Source organism: Salvelinus fontinalis, chromosome 3 (assembly GCF_029448725.1).
Source record: "Salvelinus fontinalis isolate EN_2023a chromosome 3, ASM2944872v1, whole genome shotgun sequence".
NCBI lineage: Eukaryota > Metazoa > Chordata > Actinopteri > Salmoniformes > Salmonidae > Salvelinus > Salvelinus fontinalis.
The window spans coordinates 50,701,261-50,714,093 of NC_074667.1; the positions used below are offsets into that span (position 1 = coordinate 50,701,261).

Consider the following 12,833-nt stretch of genomic DNA (forward strand, 5'->3'; position numbering starts at 1 on the left):
TGATAACATCTCAGATTTCCGTACAGAATAATACAAAATGCTCTGGGACCAGGTTGCCAAGTTGAACAAAAAGACTACAGTACACAGTTATCTAAATAAATCAGTATAAAGGGAAAAACATACAAAGACTGAAAATCTAAGTGGATACAATACTGACTTTATTATGATGAGGTAGGCCTACAATGGCTGAGTGCAAAAAGACAGTTTTCAAAATCAGGCAGCAGTCAGTGAATGGTTCAATAACCGATCCATGTCACAAGCTCTTGTGAGTTCCTCTCCCTACACATGTAGTCCTGATCACCCTACGGTGGAGGTTCTGTTGCCTGAAAAACTTCTGGAATCTGAACTCAGCGTGGGGGACCAGAGTGGGCACAAGCAGGGCACTGGGCTCCCTGTCTGGGTCTTGAAGGCTGATGACCTCCAGGGGAAGGACAGGGCCTTTGTAAATATCAGGGGTAGCAAAGGGGCGTGCTCGCCCTGACCAGGGCACAATAACCTGGGGTCTCCGCCAGCAGTCCATGGAGCGGGACTGGGCCCTGGGGGGCAGCTGGAGGGAGTCAACCAGGCCCAGACGCTGCAGCCTCCAGGACTCCCCGGCCAGGGGCCTCTCAGTAGAAAGTGGGGTCTGGACTCTGAAGCCAGAGAAGGTAAGGTGTCGTACCTCAGACTTCAGACCCTTCTTAGAGGGGGCAGGCTTGGGTTTCTCTGCCACAGCCTCGTACTCCTTGCTTTGAGGAGGGTGTCTGGGCGCTGGTTGGTTGGTGCGACACTTAGAGGGTTTGGAGACTTTTTGAGGAGGAGGGCGGGGCCGTCTGATCTGGGAGCCCTCAACAAGCAGGTTGACCCCTACATACTGAGGCACCTCCACTGCTACCTATAGACAGACAGAGAGAAAGAGAGATGACATCTGTACAACCTCTTATTCAGGGGTACATTAAACTTCCCTTTCCTAACTAAAACGCATACACAAACACACCTCACCTGTTTGTATATAAGCTGAAAGCCCCCAGTGTGCGCCCCTCGGTCCAACCGACGGTCCAGGACCACCCGTAGAGTGTCCTCCTGCACGGCTGCACACAGGCGTGTTGTCACTGCTGTAGAGGGGGCCATGGTAGGGCTGGCATTGATCTCTATCAGCCATGGCCTCAGGTCACGACCTTTGGAACAGAATATGTCCCACCATATTAGTATCTACCTATTTATCCTGCTACTGGTCACTATTACTCCTGTTTACATGTACAGTGCCTTGTATTGCTTCACATTTTATTGTTACAAAGCAAGATTAAAATTGATTTGTCATTTTTTTTGTCAACAACAAAATACTTAAATGTCAAAGTGGAAGAAAAATCAGTTTTTGTAAAAATATATATTTTTAATTAATAACTAAATATTTTCAAGCAGATTAACTCAGCCACACAAGAACATTCACTGTCTTCTTTGTAAGCAACTCCTGTGTAGATTTGTGCTTTAAGTTATTGTCCTGCTGAAAGATGAATTCATCTCCCAGTGTCTGGTGGAAAGCAGACTGAATCAGGTTTTCCTCTAGTATTTTGCCAGTGCTCATCCCCATCCCATTCATTTTTTATTCTGAAAAATTCCCCAATCCTTAACGATTACAAGCATAACCATAACATGATGCAGCCACCACTATGCTTGAAAATATGGAGACTGGTACTCAGTAATGTGTTGTATTGGACTTAAGATAACACTTTGCATTGCCACATTTGTTGCAGTATTACTTTAGTGCCTTGTTGCAATGTTTTAGAATATTTGTTATTCTGTACAGGCTTCCTTCTTTTCACTCTGTCAATTAGTTTAGTAATGTGGAGTAACTACAATGTTGTTGATCCATTCTCAGTTTTCTCCCATCACAGTCATTAAACTCTGTAACTGTTTTAAAGTCACCATTGGCCTCATGGTGAAATCCCTGAGCGGTCCTTCCTCTCCGGCAACTGAGTTAGGAAAGACGCTTGTATCTTTGTAGTGACTGGGTGTACTGATACACCATCCAAAGTGGAATTAAAAACTTCTCTATGCTCAAAAGGGATATTTTCTTTACCCATCTACCAATAGGTGTTCTTCTTTGCGAGGCATTGGAAAACCTCTCTGGTCTTTGTGGTTGAATCTGTGTTTGAAATTCACTGCTTGACTGAGGGACCTTACAGATAATTGTAGGTGTGGGGTACAGAGATGAGGTAGTCATTCAAAAATCAATGTTAAACACCATTATTGCACACAGAGTGAGTACATGCAACTTATGTGACTTGTTAAGCAAATTTGTACTGAACTTATTTAGGCTTGCCATAACAAAGAGGCTGAATATTTATCACTCAAGACATTGCAGCTTTTCATTTTTAATTAATACATACATATCTACCTCAAATACTCCAGTATCCCTGTAAATTGTAAATGTGGTATTGGCACTGACCCTGTATATAGCTTCCTCTCTTATTTATGTTTTCTTTACCTTTAGAAACTATTCGCACCCATTGACATTTTCCACATTTTATTGTGTTACAGCCTGAATTTAAAATGGATTAAATAGTGATTTGTTTGTCACTGGCCTACACAATACCCCATAATGCCAAATTGGAATGATTTTTTTCATTTTTTTTTTTTTTTACAAATTCATTAAAATTGAAAAGCTGAAATAACTTCAGCCAATAAGTATTCAACCCCTTTGTTTGCGTTTTAGTTTGTTTTTCCAATGCCTCGCAAAGAAGGGCACCTATTGTTAGATGGGTAAAAAAACAAAAACAACAACCAGACGTTGAATATCCCTTTGAACATGGTGAAGTTATTAATTACACACTTTGGATGGTGTATCAACACAACCCAGTCACTACAAAGATACAGGCGTCCTTCCTAACTCAGTTGCCGGAGAGGAAGGAAACCGTTCAGGGATTTCACCATGAGGCCAATGGTCACTTTAAAACAGTTACAGAGTTTAATGACTGTGATAGGAGAAAACTGAGAATGGATCAACAACATTGTCAATTAGGTTACTATTGTGGAGTAACTACAGAGTGAAGAGAAACATGCATCCTGTTTGCAACAAGACACTAAAGTAACACTGCATAAAAAATTGGCAAAGCAATTCACGTTTTGTCCTGAATTCAAAGTGGTACAGTGCATTCAGAAAGTATTCAGACTCCTTGTCTTTTTCCACATTTTGTTACGTTACGGCATTATTCAAAAATTGTTAAACATTTTTTTTTTACTCATCGATCTACACACAATACCCCATAATGACAAAGGGAACAGTTTTTTTTGACATTTTTGCTGTTTCCATTGATCATCCTTGAGATGTTTCTACAAATTGATTGGAGTCCATCTGTGGTAAATTCAATTGAATGGACATTATTTGGAAAGGCACACACCTGTCTATATAAGGTCCGACAGTTGGCAGTGCATGTCAGAGCAAAATCAAGTCATGAGGTTGAAGGAATTGTCTGTAGAGCTTTGAGACAGGATTGTGTCGATGCACATATCTGGGGAAGCACTCCACCAGTCAGGCCTTTATGGTGGTGTTGCCAGACGGAAGCCACTCTTCAGTAAAAAGCAAATGACAGCCTGCTTGGAGCTGGCCAGCAGGCACCTAAAGGACTCTGACCATGAGAAACAAGATTCTCTGGTCTGATGAAACCAAGATTAAACTCTTTGGCATGAATGTCAAGTGTCACGTCTGGAGTAAACCTGGCACCATCCCATCGGTGAAGCATGGTGGTGGCAGCATTATGCTGTGGGGATGTTTTTCAGCGGCAGCGACTGGGAGACAAGTCACAATTGAGAGAAAGATGAACGGAGCAAAGTACAGAGAGATCCTTGATGAAAACCTGTACCAGAGCGCTCAGGACCTCAGACTGGGAACAACGCAGGAGTGGCTTCGGGAAAAGTCTCTGAATGTCCTTGAGTGGCCCAGCCAGAGCCCGGACTTGAACCCAATCGAAAATCTCCGGAGAGATCTGAAAATAGCTGTGCAGCAACACTCCCCATCCAACCTGACAGAGCTTGAGAGGATCTGCCAAGAAGAATGGAATAAACTCCCCAAATACAGGTTTGTCAAGCTTGTAGTGTCATACCCAAGAAAATTTTAGGCTGTATTCGCTGACAAAGGTGCTTCAACTAAGTACTGAGTAAAAGGTCTGAATACTTACAGTTGAAGTCTGAAGTTTACAAACACTTAGGTTGGAGTCATTAAAACTCATTTTTGACCACTCCACAAATGTCCTGTTAACAAACTATAGTTTTGGCAATTCGGTTAGGACATCTACTTTGTGCATGACACAAGTAAAATTTCCATTTTTTTTTTACGATTATTTCACTTATAATCCACTGTATCACAATTCCAGTGGGTCAGAAGTGTACATACACTTAGCTGACTGTGCCTTTAAACAGCTTGGAAAATTCCAGAAAATTATGTCATGACTTTAAAAGCTTCTGATAGACTAATTGACATCATTTGAGTTGTTTTGGAGGTGTACCTGTGGATGTATTTCAAGGTCTACCTTCAAACTCTGTGCCTCTTTGCTTGAAGGTACCATGTTCATCTGTACAAACAATAGTACGCAAGTATAAACACCATGGGACCATGCAGCCGTCATACCGCTCAGGAAGGAGACGTGTTCTGTCTCCTAGAGATGAACGTACTTTGGTGCGAAAAGTGCAAATCAATCCCAGAACAACAGCAAAGGACCCTGTGAAGATGCTGGAGGAAACCGGTACAAAAGTATCTATATCCACAGTAAAACGAGTCCTATATCGACATAACCTGAAAGGCCGCTCAGGAAGGAAGAAGTCACTGCTCCAACACCGCCATAAAAAAGCCAGACTACGGTTTGAAACTGCACATGGGGACAAAGATCGTACTTTTTGGGGAAATGTCCTCTGGTCTGATGAGATATCAGTCAGGAAGTTAAAGCTTGGTCGCAAATGGGTCTTCCAAATGGACAATGACCCCAAGCATACTTCCAAAGTTGTGGGAAAATGGCTTAAGGACAACAATGTCAAGGTATTGGAGTGGCCAACACAAAGCCCTGACCTCAATCCTATAGAAAATGTCTGGGCAGAACTGAAAAATTGTGTGCGAGCAAGTAGGCCTACAAACCTGACTCAGTTACACCAGCTCTGTCACAAGGAATGGGCCAAAATTCACCCAACTTATTGTGGGAAGCTTGTGGAAGGCTACCCGAAACGTTTGACCCAAGTTCAACAATTTAAAGGCAATGCTACCAAATATTAATTGAGTGTATGTATACTTCTAACCCACTGGGAATGTGATGAAAGAAATAAAAGCTGAAATAAATCACTCTCTACTATTATTCTGACATTTCACATTCATAAAAGAAAGTGGTGATCCTAACTGACCTAAAACAGGGAATTTTGAATAGGATTAAATGTCAGGAATTGTGAAAAACTGAGTTTAAATGTATTTGGCTCAGGTGTATGTAAACTTCCAACTTCAACTCTATGTAAATGTGATATTTCAGTTTTTATTTTAAATAAATTAGCAAACATTTCTAAAAACCCGTTTTTGCTTTGTCATTATGGGGTATTGTGTGAAGTTTGACGAGGGGGAAAAAAGTATTTCATCCATTTTAGAGGCTGTAATGTAACAAAATGTGGAAAAAGTAAAGGGGTCTGAATACTTTCAGAATGCACCGTATGTTTGAGGCAAATCCAATACAACACATTACTGAGTACCACTCTCCATATTTTCAAGCATAGTGGTGGCTGCATCATGTTATGGGTATGCTTGTAATCGTTAAGGACTGAGGTATTTTTCATGATAAAAAAGAAACAGAATGGAGATAAAGCACAGGCAAAATCCTAGTGGAAAACCAGGTTCAGTCTGCTTTCCACCAGACTCTGGGAAATTAATTCACCTTTCAGCAGGACAATTATCTAAAACACAAGGTCAAATCTACACTGGAGTTGCTTACCTAGAAGACAGTGAATGTTCCTGAGTGACCAAGTTACAGTTTTGACTTAAATCTACGACAAGACCTGGAAATGGTTGTTTAATAATGATCAACAACCAATTTGCCAGAAGAGCTTGAAGAATTCTTAAAAGAATAATGGGGAAATATTGCACAATGTGTGGAGACTTACCCAGAGAGACTCACAGCTGTAATCACAGTCCAAAAAATAAAGTATTCGACTCAGGGGTGTGAATACTTATGTAAATTAGATATTTTTGTATTTCATTTTCAATAAATTTGCTAACATTTTTTCACTGCCATTATGGGGTATTATGAGTAGATGGGTGAGATTTAAAAAAAATATTTAATCCATTTTGAATTCAGGCTGTAACACAACAAAATGTGGAATAAGTCAATGGGTATGAATACTTTCTGAAGGCACCGTATATATGTATATTTTTGTATTTGTATTTTGTATTTTTTTTTAATTAGTTATACTATTTTGATATTCATTGATTACTGCACTGTTGGGTAGAGCTTGCAAGTTAAGCATTTCACTGTACTTGTGCATGTGACAATAAAACTTGAACTTCACTGCCAATAACAACAAATATTGATGCCACTGACATCATTCACACCTAGCATGAAGTCGGCTCCGTAGAGTTCAAAGCTCCCTCTGCGTGACTCCACCAGGTCTTGGGCAGTCTGCAGGGCGTGGACCACAGCCTTCTTCATCCCTGGGACCACCACAGACCCCCACTCTGCTGCTCGGCCCTGTCCAGACAGGAAGGCCCGGAACTGGTCACATGACCACATGTTGTCCTCAGGCACCTCTGGGTGACGCTGCTGGGAGGGCTGAAAGTGCTTCTGTATGGAGTTGTTACACAGGTGGACAGAACTGGAAGAAGGGGGATATAGAGGGGAACAGGAGAGATGAGACCATAGGAAATTAGCAACAAGGTGAAATGTGGAATCAACATGGTAAAATGCCAATAACAACAGGGTAAAAATGTCCCCCTTACCTGTCCAGTGTCTCAACTGAGTAGGGCTGGGTGGAGAAGCGTAGGTAGCACTTCTTATAAAACCAGACAGTGAGAGGGTTCCAGTCAGTCACCAGGAACCACTGGCGGAGGTCAAACTTGGTGCCGTGGACCAGCAGGGGGCGCTCCAGGTACTTCTGCACCACCCACTTACTATCCTTGATCAGGGCTGGGTCACTGTCCACCAGCCTCAGGATGTCATCCAGCCGCTTGGCACACATGATGCCTGCACAGGTGGAGGGACATGGAAGGGACACAAAAACAAAGTTACTGTAGGCCTACACTATAAGCAGCATTAAATAAATATCATTAGGTAAATACAGCATGAGGATACAGTTAAATAAAGTACTACTACACTTGTCTCTTCTTCCCCACTTGGAACTCACCTCTGCCCCGGGACTTGGCCCCAGGTTTGACTATCCAGATGTTGTGGATGCCGTCTGTGTCTAGCTGTGGATTGACATCACGAAGCTTCCGCAACATAGCCTGACAGCTGTTCACATAGTGAAAACTCTCCTCTATCTCTACACCATCACTGAGAGGGAGAGAGAGAGTAAGAAGTGCCACTGAGATACACTGACAAAGAGATGTGTGTACTGACATGACAGAGACACATAATGATCCTACTATATGGAGTACTCACTGGACAACCAGGTAGTAATTGTGGATGAACTCCAGCCACTCTTGTTCTGTTAGGGATGGTGGTGTTTCCAAGGCAATGTCTATGTCATTGTGTTCCAAGCTGTCCAGGAAGTCCTGGCAAACTTTTAGTGCACTGTCAATCATTCTGGAGGCCACCAATGACATGGCTCGACGCTTGCATGCTTTTTTCTGACCTAAGGGATTGGACAAGACAATGAAGCCTGTAGCTCCGTTTGACCTAAATTGGGGGGATTGAGGGGGTATGCCTCTTTTTGTGAGGAATACCTTACTTTGACATGATTGGTCAGTTGATCCAGCTGTACCACCTCCCTCTCCTCGCTCACCCCGAATCCTCTCCACAACACACTGTATAAGGCTGGTGCATGCTGTCCTCCTGTAGTCCTCTATAGAGAGAGACAGAGAGGGAGAAATAGAGCAAGTCAGATAGAGGTTGCCACAGGAAAGTTGCCCCCCCACGCCTAAAAGTATGGAAAATGAAAGGGAAGGAGAGGCAGTACTGTAAATCCCCCTAAGACTATAGAAGTGAGGCATTTCGATAGAGAGGGGGGGAAATAGGCAGATCAGAACTCGGGGTGTGGAAAGAGACCGGTGAGGATTCTGACCGATAAAGGCATGTTTCTCATCTTCTGCCCCCAGCCTATAGCAGCGTGGGAAGAAGGAGTCAAGGTCTGCAGCATCAAACCAACGCAGGTTCCTCAGGTTCACACACAACCCAACCTGAGACAGAGAGAGAAATGGAGAGAGAGAGAGCGAGATTGAGAGAAGACAGGCATAGCCTACATAGGTGTGGTGAGTATAAAAATTATCAAAGACTGAAAAGGTAAAGAGTTTGTTCATTTCAGGGTCTCCCATGTGAAAGCCATCAAACCTTGGTGGTGAAGGTGCCTGCTTTGGCATAGTGATTGGTCATCTGTTCCTTTCGCAATGAGCGGTTGTCCACTGTCTCTCTACGCGTCGTCCAATAGAAATATGACGTTTCGTTCCTCACCATGCGAGACTGTAAGATAGATGGGCAGGGGAAAGACATAAAAAATGTGCCCCCCCCCCCCCCACACACACACACACTCACTTTTGTTCTATTACCATTAGGTCACACATGTCATCTGGGTCTTCCTCTCTGTCGTCTGGGCTGTCTAAGCAGGGCATAGAGGGAGATTACAATCTAGGATGTAGGCTAATGGTCAATGATAGTTAGAATCAATTACTACAAGATTTGCAGTGGCCTTCCTGTCTCACCATCGTCATCATCAATGTCATCAGCATCATTCCCATCATCTCCACGGCACCGGCTCCAGTGCTGGTTTGGACGCGGCAGGCGGCGCTCTACCCAACCCCTCGCCTTCAGGGCAGCCCGAACCACAGGGTATGGACCCTGTATGGAGAACACCATACGCATCTGAGAGAAAAAGACACACAGAGAGAGATATATAAATAGTATCTACATGACCTTAAGTATCACATATATAGCGGGTTGTCCTATTTTAGATTCTTACCTTTACAGCTTTGTCGACCAGTACTTTTGCTGTCCGCAGTCTCTCTGGGTTGATGATGGGCAGGTTGAGCAAGCTGCGCCTCACTCTTCCCTCACCTGGTGGCGCTGATATACACACATACAACTCAGATACAGCAGCGGTAATAACCACTTTATAAGCTACGCATTCAAATCAAACTGTATTCTCATCTACTGTTAGTTGATGGTACTGTTATAAGTGGTACCTAAGACAAGTCCATGTTTAGTATGACTGGTTAGTCAGTGTTAAGTGTCTGAAGGTTTTGTGTGTAGGCTTACATGGTATTTGCTGTAGGCCCTTCTCTGTGGTGAGGTTCAGGAACATTTGAGTGTGTTGCTGGCACAGGGCTTTGCTCTGCTGGTCTTTACTGGGGTCTCTCTCTTCTAGAGGTTCTGAATATGAGGAGCGAAAACACAACTCCATCCATCTACATGGGGTTTGGTTGGTGTTCTAGCAAAGGTGAGCAATGTTCTGTATTCAGTCATACCAATACACGTTGCTGTGACAATGACGTTGAACAGTTAGCAGAATCTACTAACAAGTAAGTAACATGACATGCTAGACGCTCTTTAAGGGAAAAACATAAGAACATCATTACATCCCCATGTAGGCCTAATGTGTGCACAGCAGATAAATATGCCATGAAGTTCACAAACCCTTGGGGGTGTAATTGAAGCCTATACCTTGACCTCTTCAGCCCAGCATCGAAAGAGCAAACACACTGCATTTTAATACCTGGCCTCTGTATTCAAACATTTGACAATCTGACATTTTAGAGTGGGACCTTATGACTTATTCAACACTCTTCATACATACACTACCGTTCAAAAATTTGGGGTCACTTAAAAATGTTATTGTTTTTGAAAGAAAAGCCCTTTTTTTGTCTATTAAAATAACATAAAATTTATCAGAAATACAGTGTGGACATTGCTAATGTTGTAAATGACTATTGTAGCTGGTAACTGCTTGTTTTTTCTGGAATATCTACATAGGCGTACAGAGGCCGATTATCAGCAACCATCACTCCTGTGTTCCAATGGCATGTTGTGTAGCTAATCCAAGTTTATAATTTTAAAAGGCTAAATGATCATTAGAAAACCCTTTTGCAATTATGTTAGCACAGCTGAAAACTGTTGTTCTGGTTAAATAAGCAATAAAACTGGCCTATTCCATGGCTATGAAGGCTATTCCATGCTAGAAATTGCCAAGAAACTGAAGAGCTCGTACAACGCTGTGTACTACTCGCTTCACAGAACAGTGCAAACTGACTCTAACCAGAATAGAAAGAGGAGTGGGAGGCCCCGGTGCACAACTGAGCAAGAGGACAAGTACATTAGAGTGTCTAGTTTGAGAAACAGACGCCTCACAAGTCCTCAACTGGCAGCTTCATTAAATAGTACCCGCAAAACACCAGTCTCAACATCAACAGTAAAGAGGTGATTCCAGGATGCAAGGCAGAGTTGCAAAGAATAAGCCATTTTGAGCCTGTAATCGAACCTACAAATGCTGATGCTCCAGACACGCAACCAGTCTAAAGAAGGCCAGTTGTATTGCTTCTTTAATCAGAAAAAAAGTTTTCAGCTGTGCTAACATAATTGCAAAAGGGTTTTCTAATGATCAATTAGCCTTTTAAAATGATAAACTTGGATTAGCTAACATAACGTGCCATTGGAACACATGAGTGATGGTTGCTGATAATGGGTTTCTGTAAGCCCATTATCATTATATATAGATATATATTTTTTTTTTTATCTGCTGTTTCCAGCTACAATGGTCATTTACAACATTACAACGTCTACACTGTATTTCTGATCAATGTTATGTTAATACTTTAAAAAACAAGGATATTTCTAAGTGACCCCAAACTTTTGAACGGTAGTGTACATACATACTGTATATACATTTGTTCCTCGTCTTTGGCAGACAGATGATTACAGCTGGCTTCCCTCACCACTGTCAATGCACGGTGTTGGGCTTCCATCAGCTCCCCGATCTCCCTCCTCCCTCTGCCCCAACTGGACACACTTTGGGGGCTTGGGGGCCTCCATAGAGACACTGGCCTTCACTGGCCAAGGGACCCCTGATCTCTACTCCCTATATCATGTCTCTAGCTGTGCTCGTCTTTAAGTTGTTGCTGTTTGGCTTGATCAGTTTGCCATAGTAACTGTAAAAATAATTCACAAGTTATTGTGAGGTTTCAATTAAGGATAACTATAATATCCAATGCATGAATACAAGCACATGTCATATCTGTGCAAAGGTTTACATTCACTGTTTATCTAATGCTAGACAGTTTATTGTAGCATGCACTGTGTGTGTCCTGTAGGTGCTGTGGGTTGTTATTAGATGCAGTGAACCATAAAGTGGTTCAAATTGCTGAGCAGAGATAGCTTGGCTACACCTGTCACGTTTCTTACACCCTGGACAGGGCAGTGTTACACCTAACCTGCTACCTTCTTCAGACAGTAGAGCACTGGCCCCGTTCTAAATAGCTTAGCTATAGGATATCTGTGACATTCACAGAACAACACAGCAGGAGGATACTTTAGCTAAGGGACTGACCAAAAATCCTCAATGACAAAAATTAACATTGTCATTGACCAGGCAAACACAAAATAGACTACCTCTTTCTCATACCAACACTTCCGTATTCGTTATTTTGCTGCTCGTTTACAAGACACCCACGCTTCTAGAGACACCTGTATCGACTGCTCTGACTGTGACGCCACAATGATCAAAGTGATTGCACGACTGCGTGTAACATTTTCCCAGGAAAACATTTCGCAATTCCTCGCACGATATGACATGCTTATGGGGTTGGGGGACTATTTGTCATACAGCGATTTTTAGGGTATAGGTCTACTTCACTCACCTCATCGGATGTGGTGCGTTCTCCAGTTTGCAGGGTCGCACCTGCGCAATCTTCACATTGCCATTTCTCTCTGCTGCCTGTTTAGTGTCTCCATACCAACGGTGAATAAGACCAAGACATGTGAAGAGTTTTGACTAGAAGGGATACATTTTATGTCAGAATTGACCAGAATTGACTTTTAGTTGCAGGTTAGGAGAATTTACGCAGCAGGCTAGGAGAATTAAGTTTAGGAAAATGATTAGGGTTAGCTAAAACGAACAAAAATGCAACTATAGACGTCAATTTGACATAAACTGTATCCCTTCTAGCCATGGCCCACGCGAAGGCAGTGAGAGGGCTAGGTTACATAGGCAAACGTTTTGTTCAAAGCAAAATAAATGCAATGTATTTTGGATATTTCATTAATTCAGATGTAATTACCTCAATACATCATTCAATTTAATTTACTGCACGACCCTGCTTGTCTCATCATGAGTGGTTAATTAATCTATGGAAATCTAGAAAGTAAGAACTGATATTGTGATGCGTAGCATTCTGCTCTTGAAAGGTTGTTGGATTCGCTGTTTTGTAACAAAATCGCTGTCTTGTTACAATGTTGCAATATTTTAAGCTGTAGAAAAACGTGCCAGACTTTGATGTATGCTTATGACCACTAGGTGGCGGTCAATACCCGTATATGAAAAAAAGCGCAACGGAATAGAATCTGGTTCAAAGAAACAAGAACTACAAACATGTTTTATTTCTGTTTTTTTTGTACGACCATGCATTGATATCTATCCATATCTCAACCATGTTTAACGGATATTTAAATAGAAAATCAGGAGAA

General features: G+C 42.3%; 1 protein-coding gene across 1 annotated transcript in view; it reads right to left on the reverse strand.

The window, feature by feature from the left end:
* The window catches only part of LOC129851065 (cytochrome b-c1 complex subunit 1, mitochondrial-like), a 29,288-nt gene extending 17,186 nt beyond the window's left edge, over window positions 1-12,102 (reverse strand). The window contains exons 1-13 of the mRNA XM_055917249.1: window positions 12,008-12,102; window positions 9,414-9,527; window positions 9,118-9,221; window positions 8,861-9,020; window positions 8,708-8,757; window positions 8,493-8,621; window positions 8,227-8,341; window positions 7,894-8,007; window positions 7,605-7,797; window positions 7,348-7,496; window positions 6,944-7,187; window positions 6,560-6,819; window positions 982-1,157 (exon numbers count right to left, since the gene is read on the reverse strand). Of these exons, the coding sequence (XP_055773224.1) occupies window positions 982-1,157; window positions 6,560-6,819; window positions 6,944-7,187; window positions 7,348-7,496; window positions 7,605-7,797; window positions 7,894-8,007; window positions 8,227-8,341; window positions 8,493-8,621; window positions 8,708-8,757; window positions 8,861-9,020; window positions 9,118-9,221; window positions 9,414-9,459 (1,740 nt within the window). The 5' untranslated portion in view covers window positions 9,460-9,527; window positions 12,008-12,102. The remainder of the gene's footprint in view (window positions 1-981; window positions 1,158-6,559; window positions 6,820-6,943; window positions 7,188-7,347; window positions 7,497-7,604; window positions 7,798-7,893; window positions 8,008-8,226; window positions 8,342-8,492; window positions 8,622-8,707; window positions 8,758-8,860; window positions 9,021-9,117; window positions 9,222-9,413; window positions 9,528-12,007) is intronic.
* Between the last annotated feature and the right edge of the window lie 731 nt (window positions 12,103-12,833).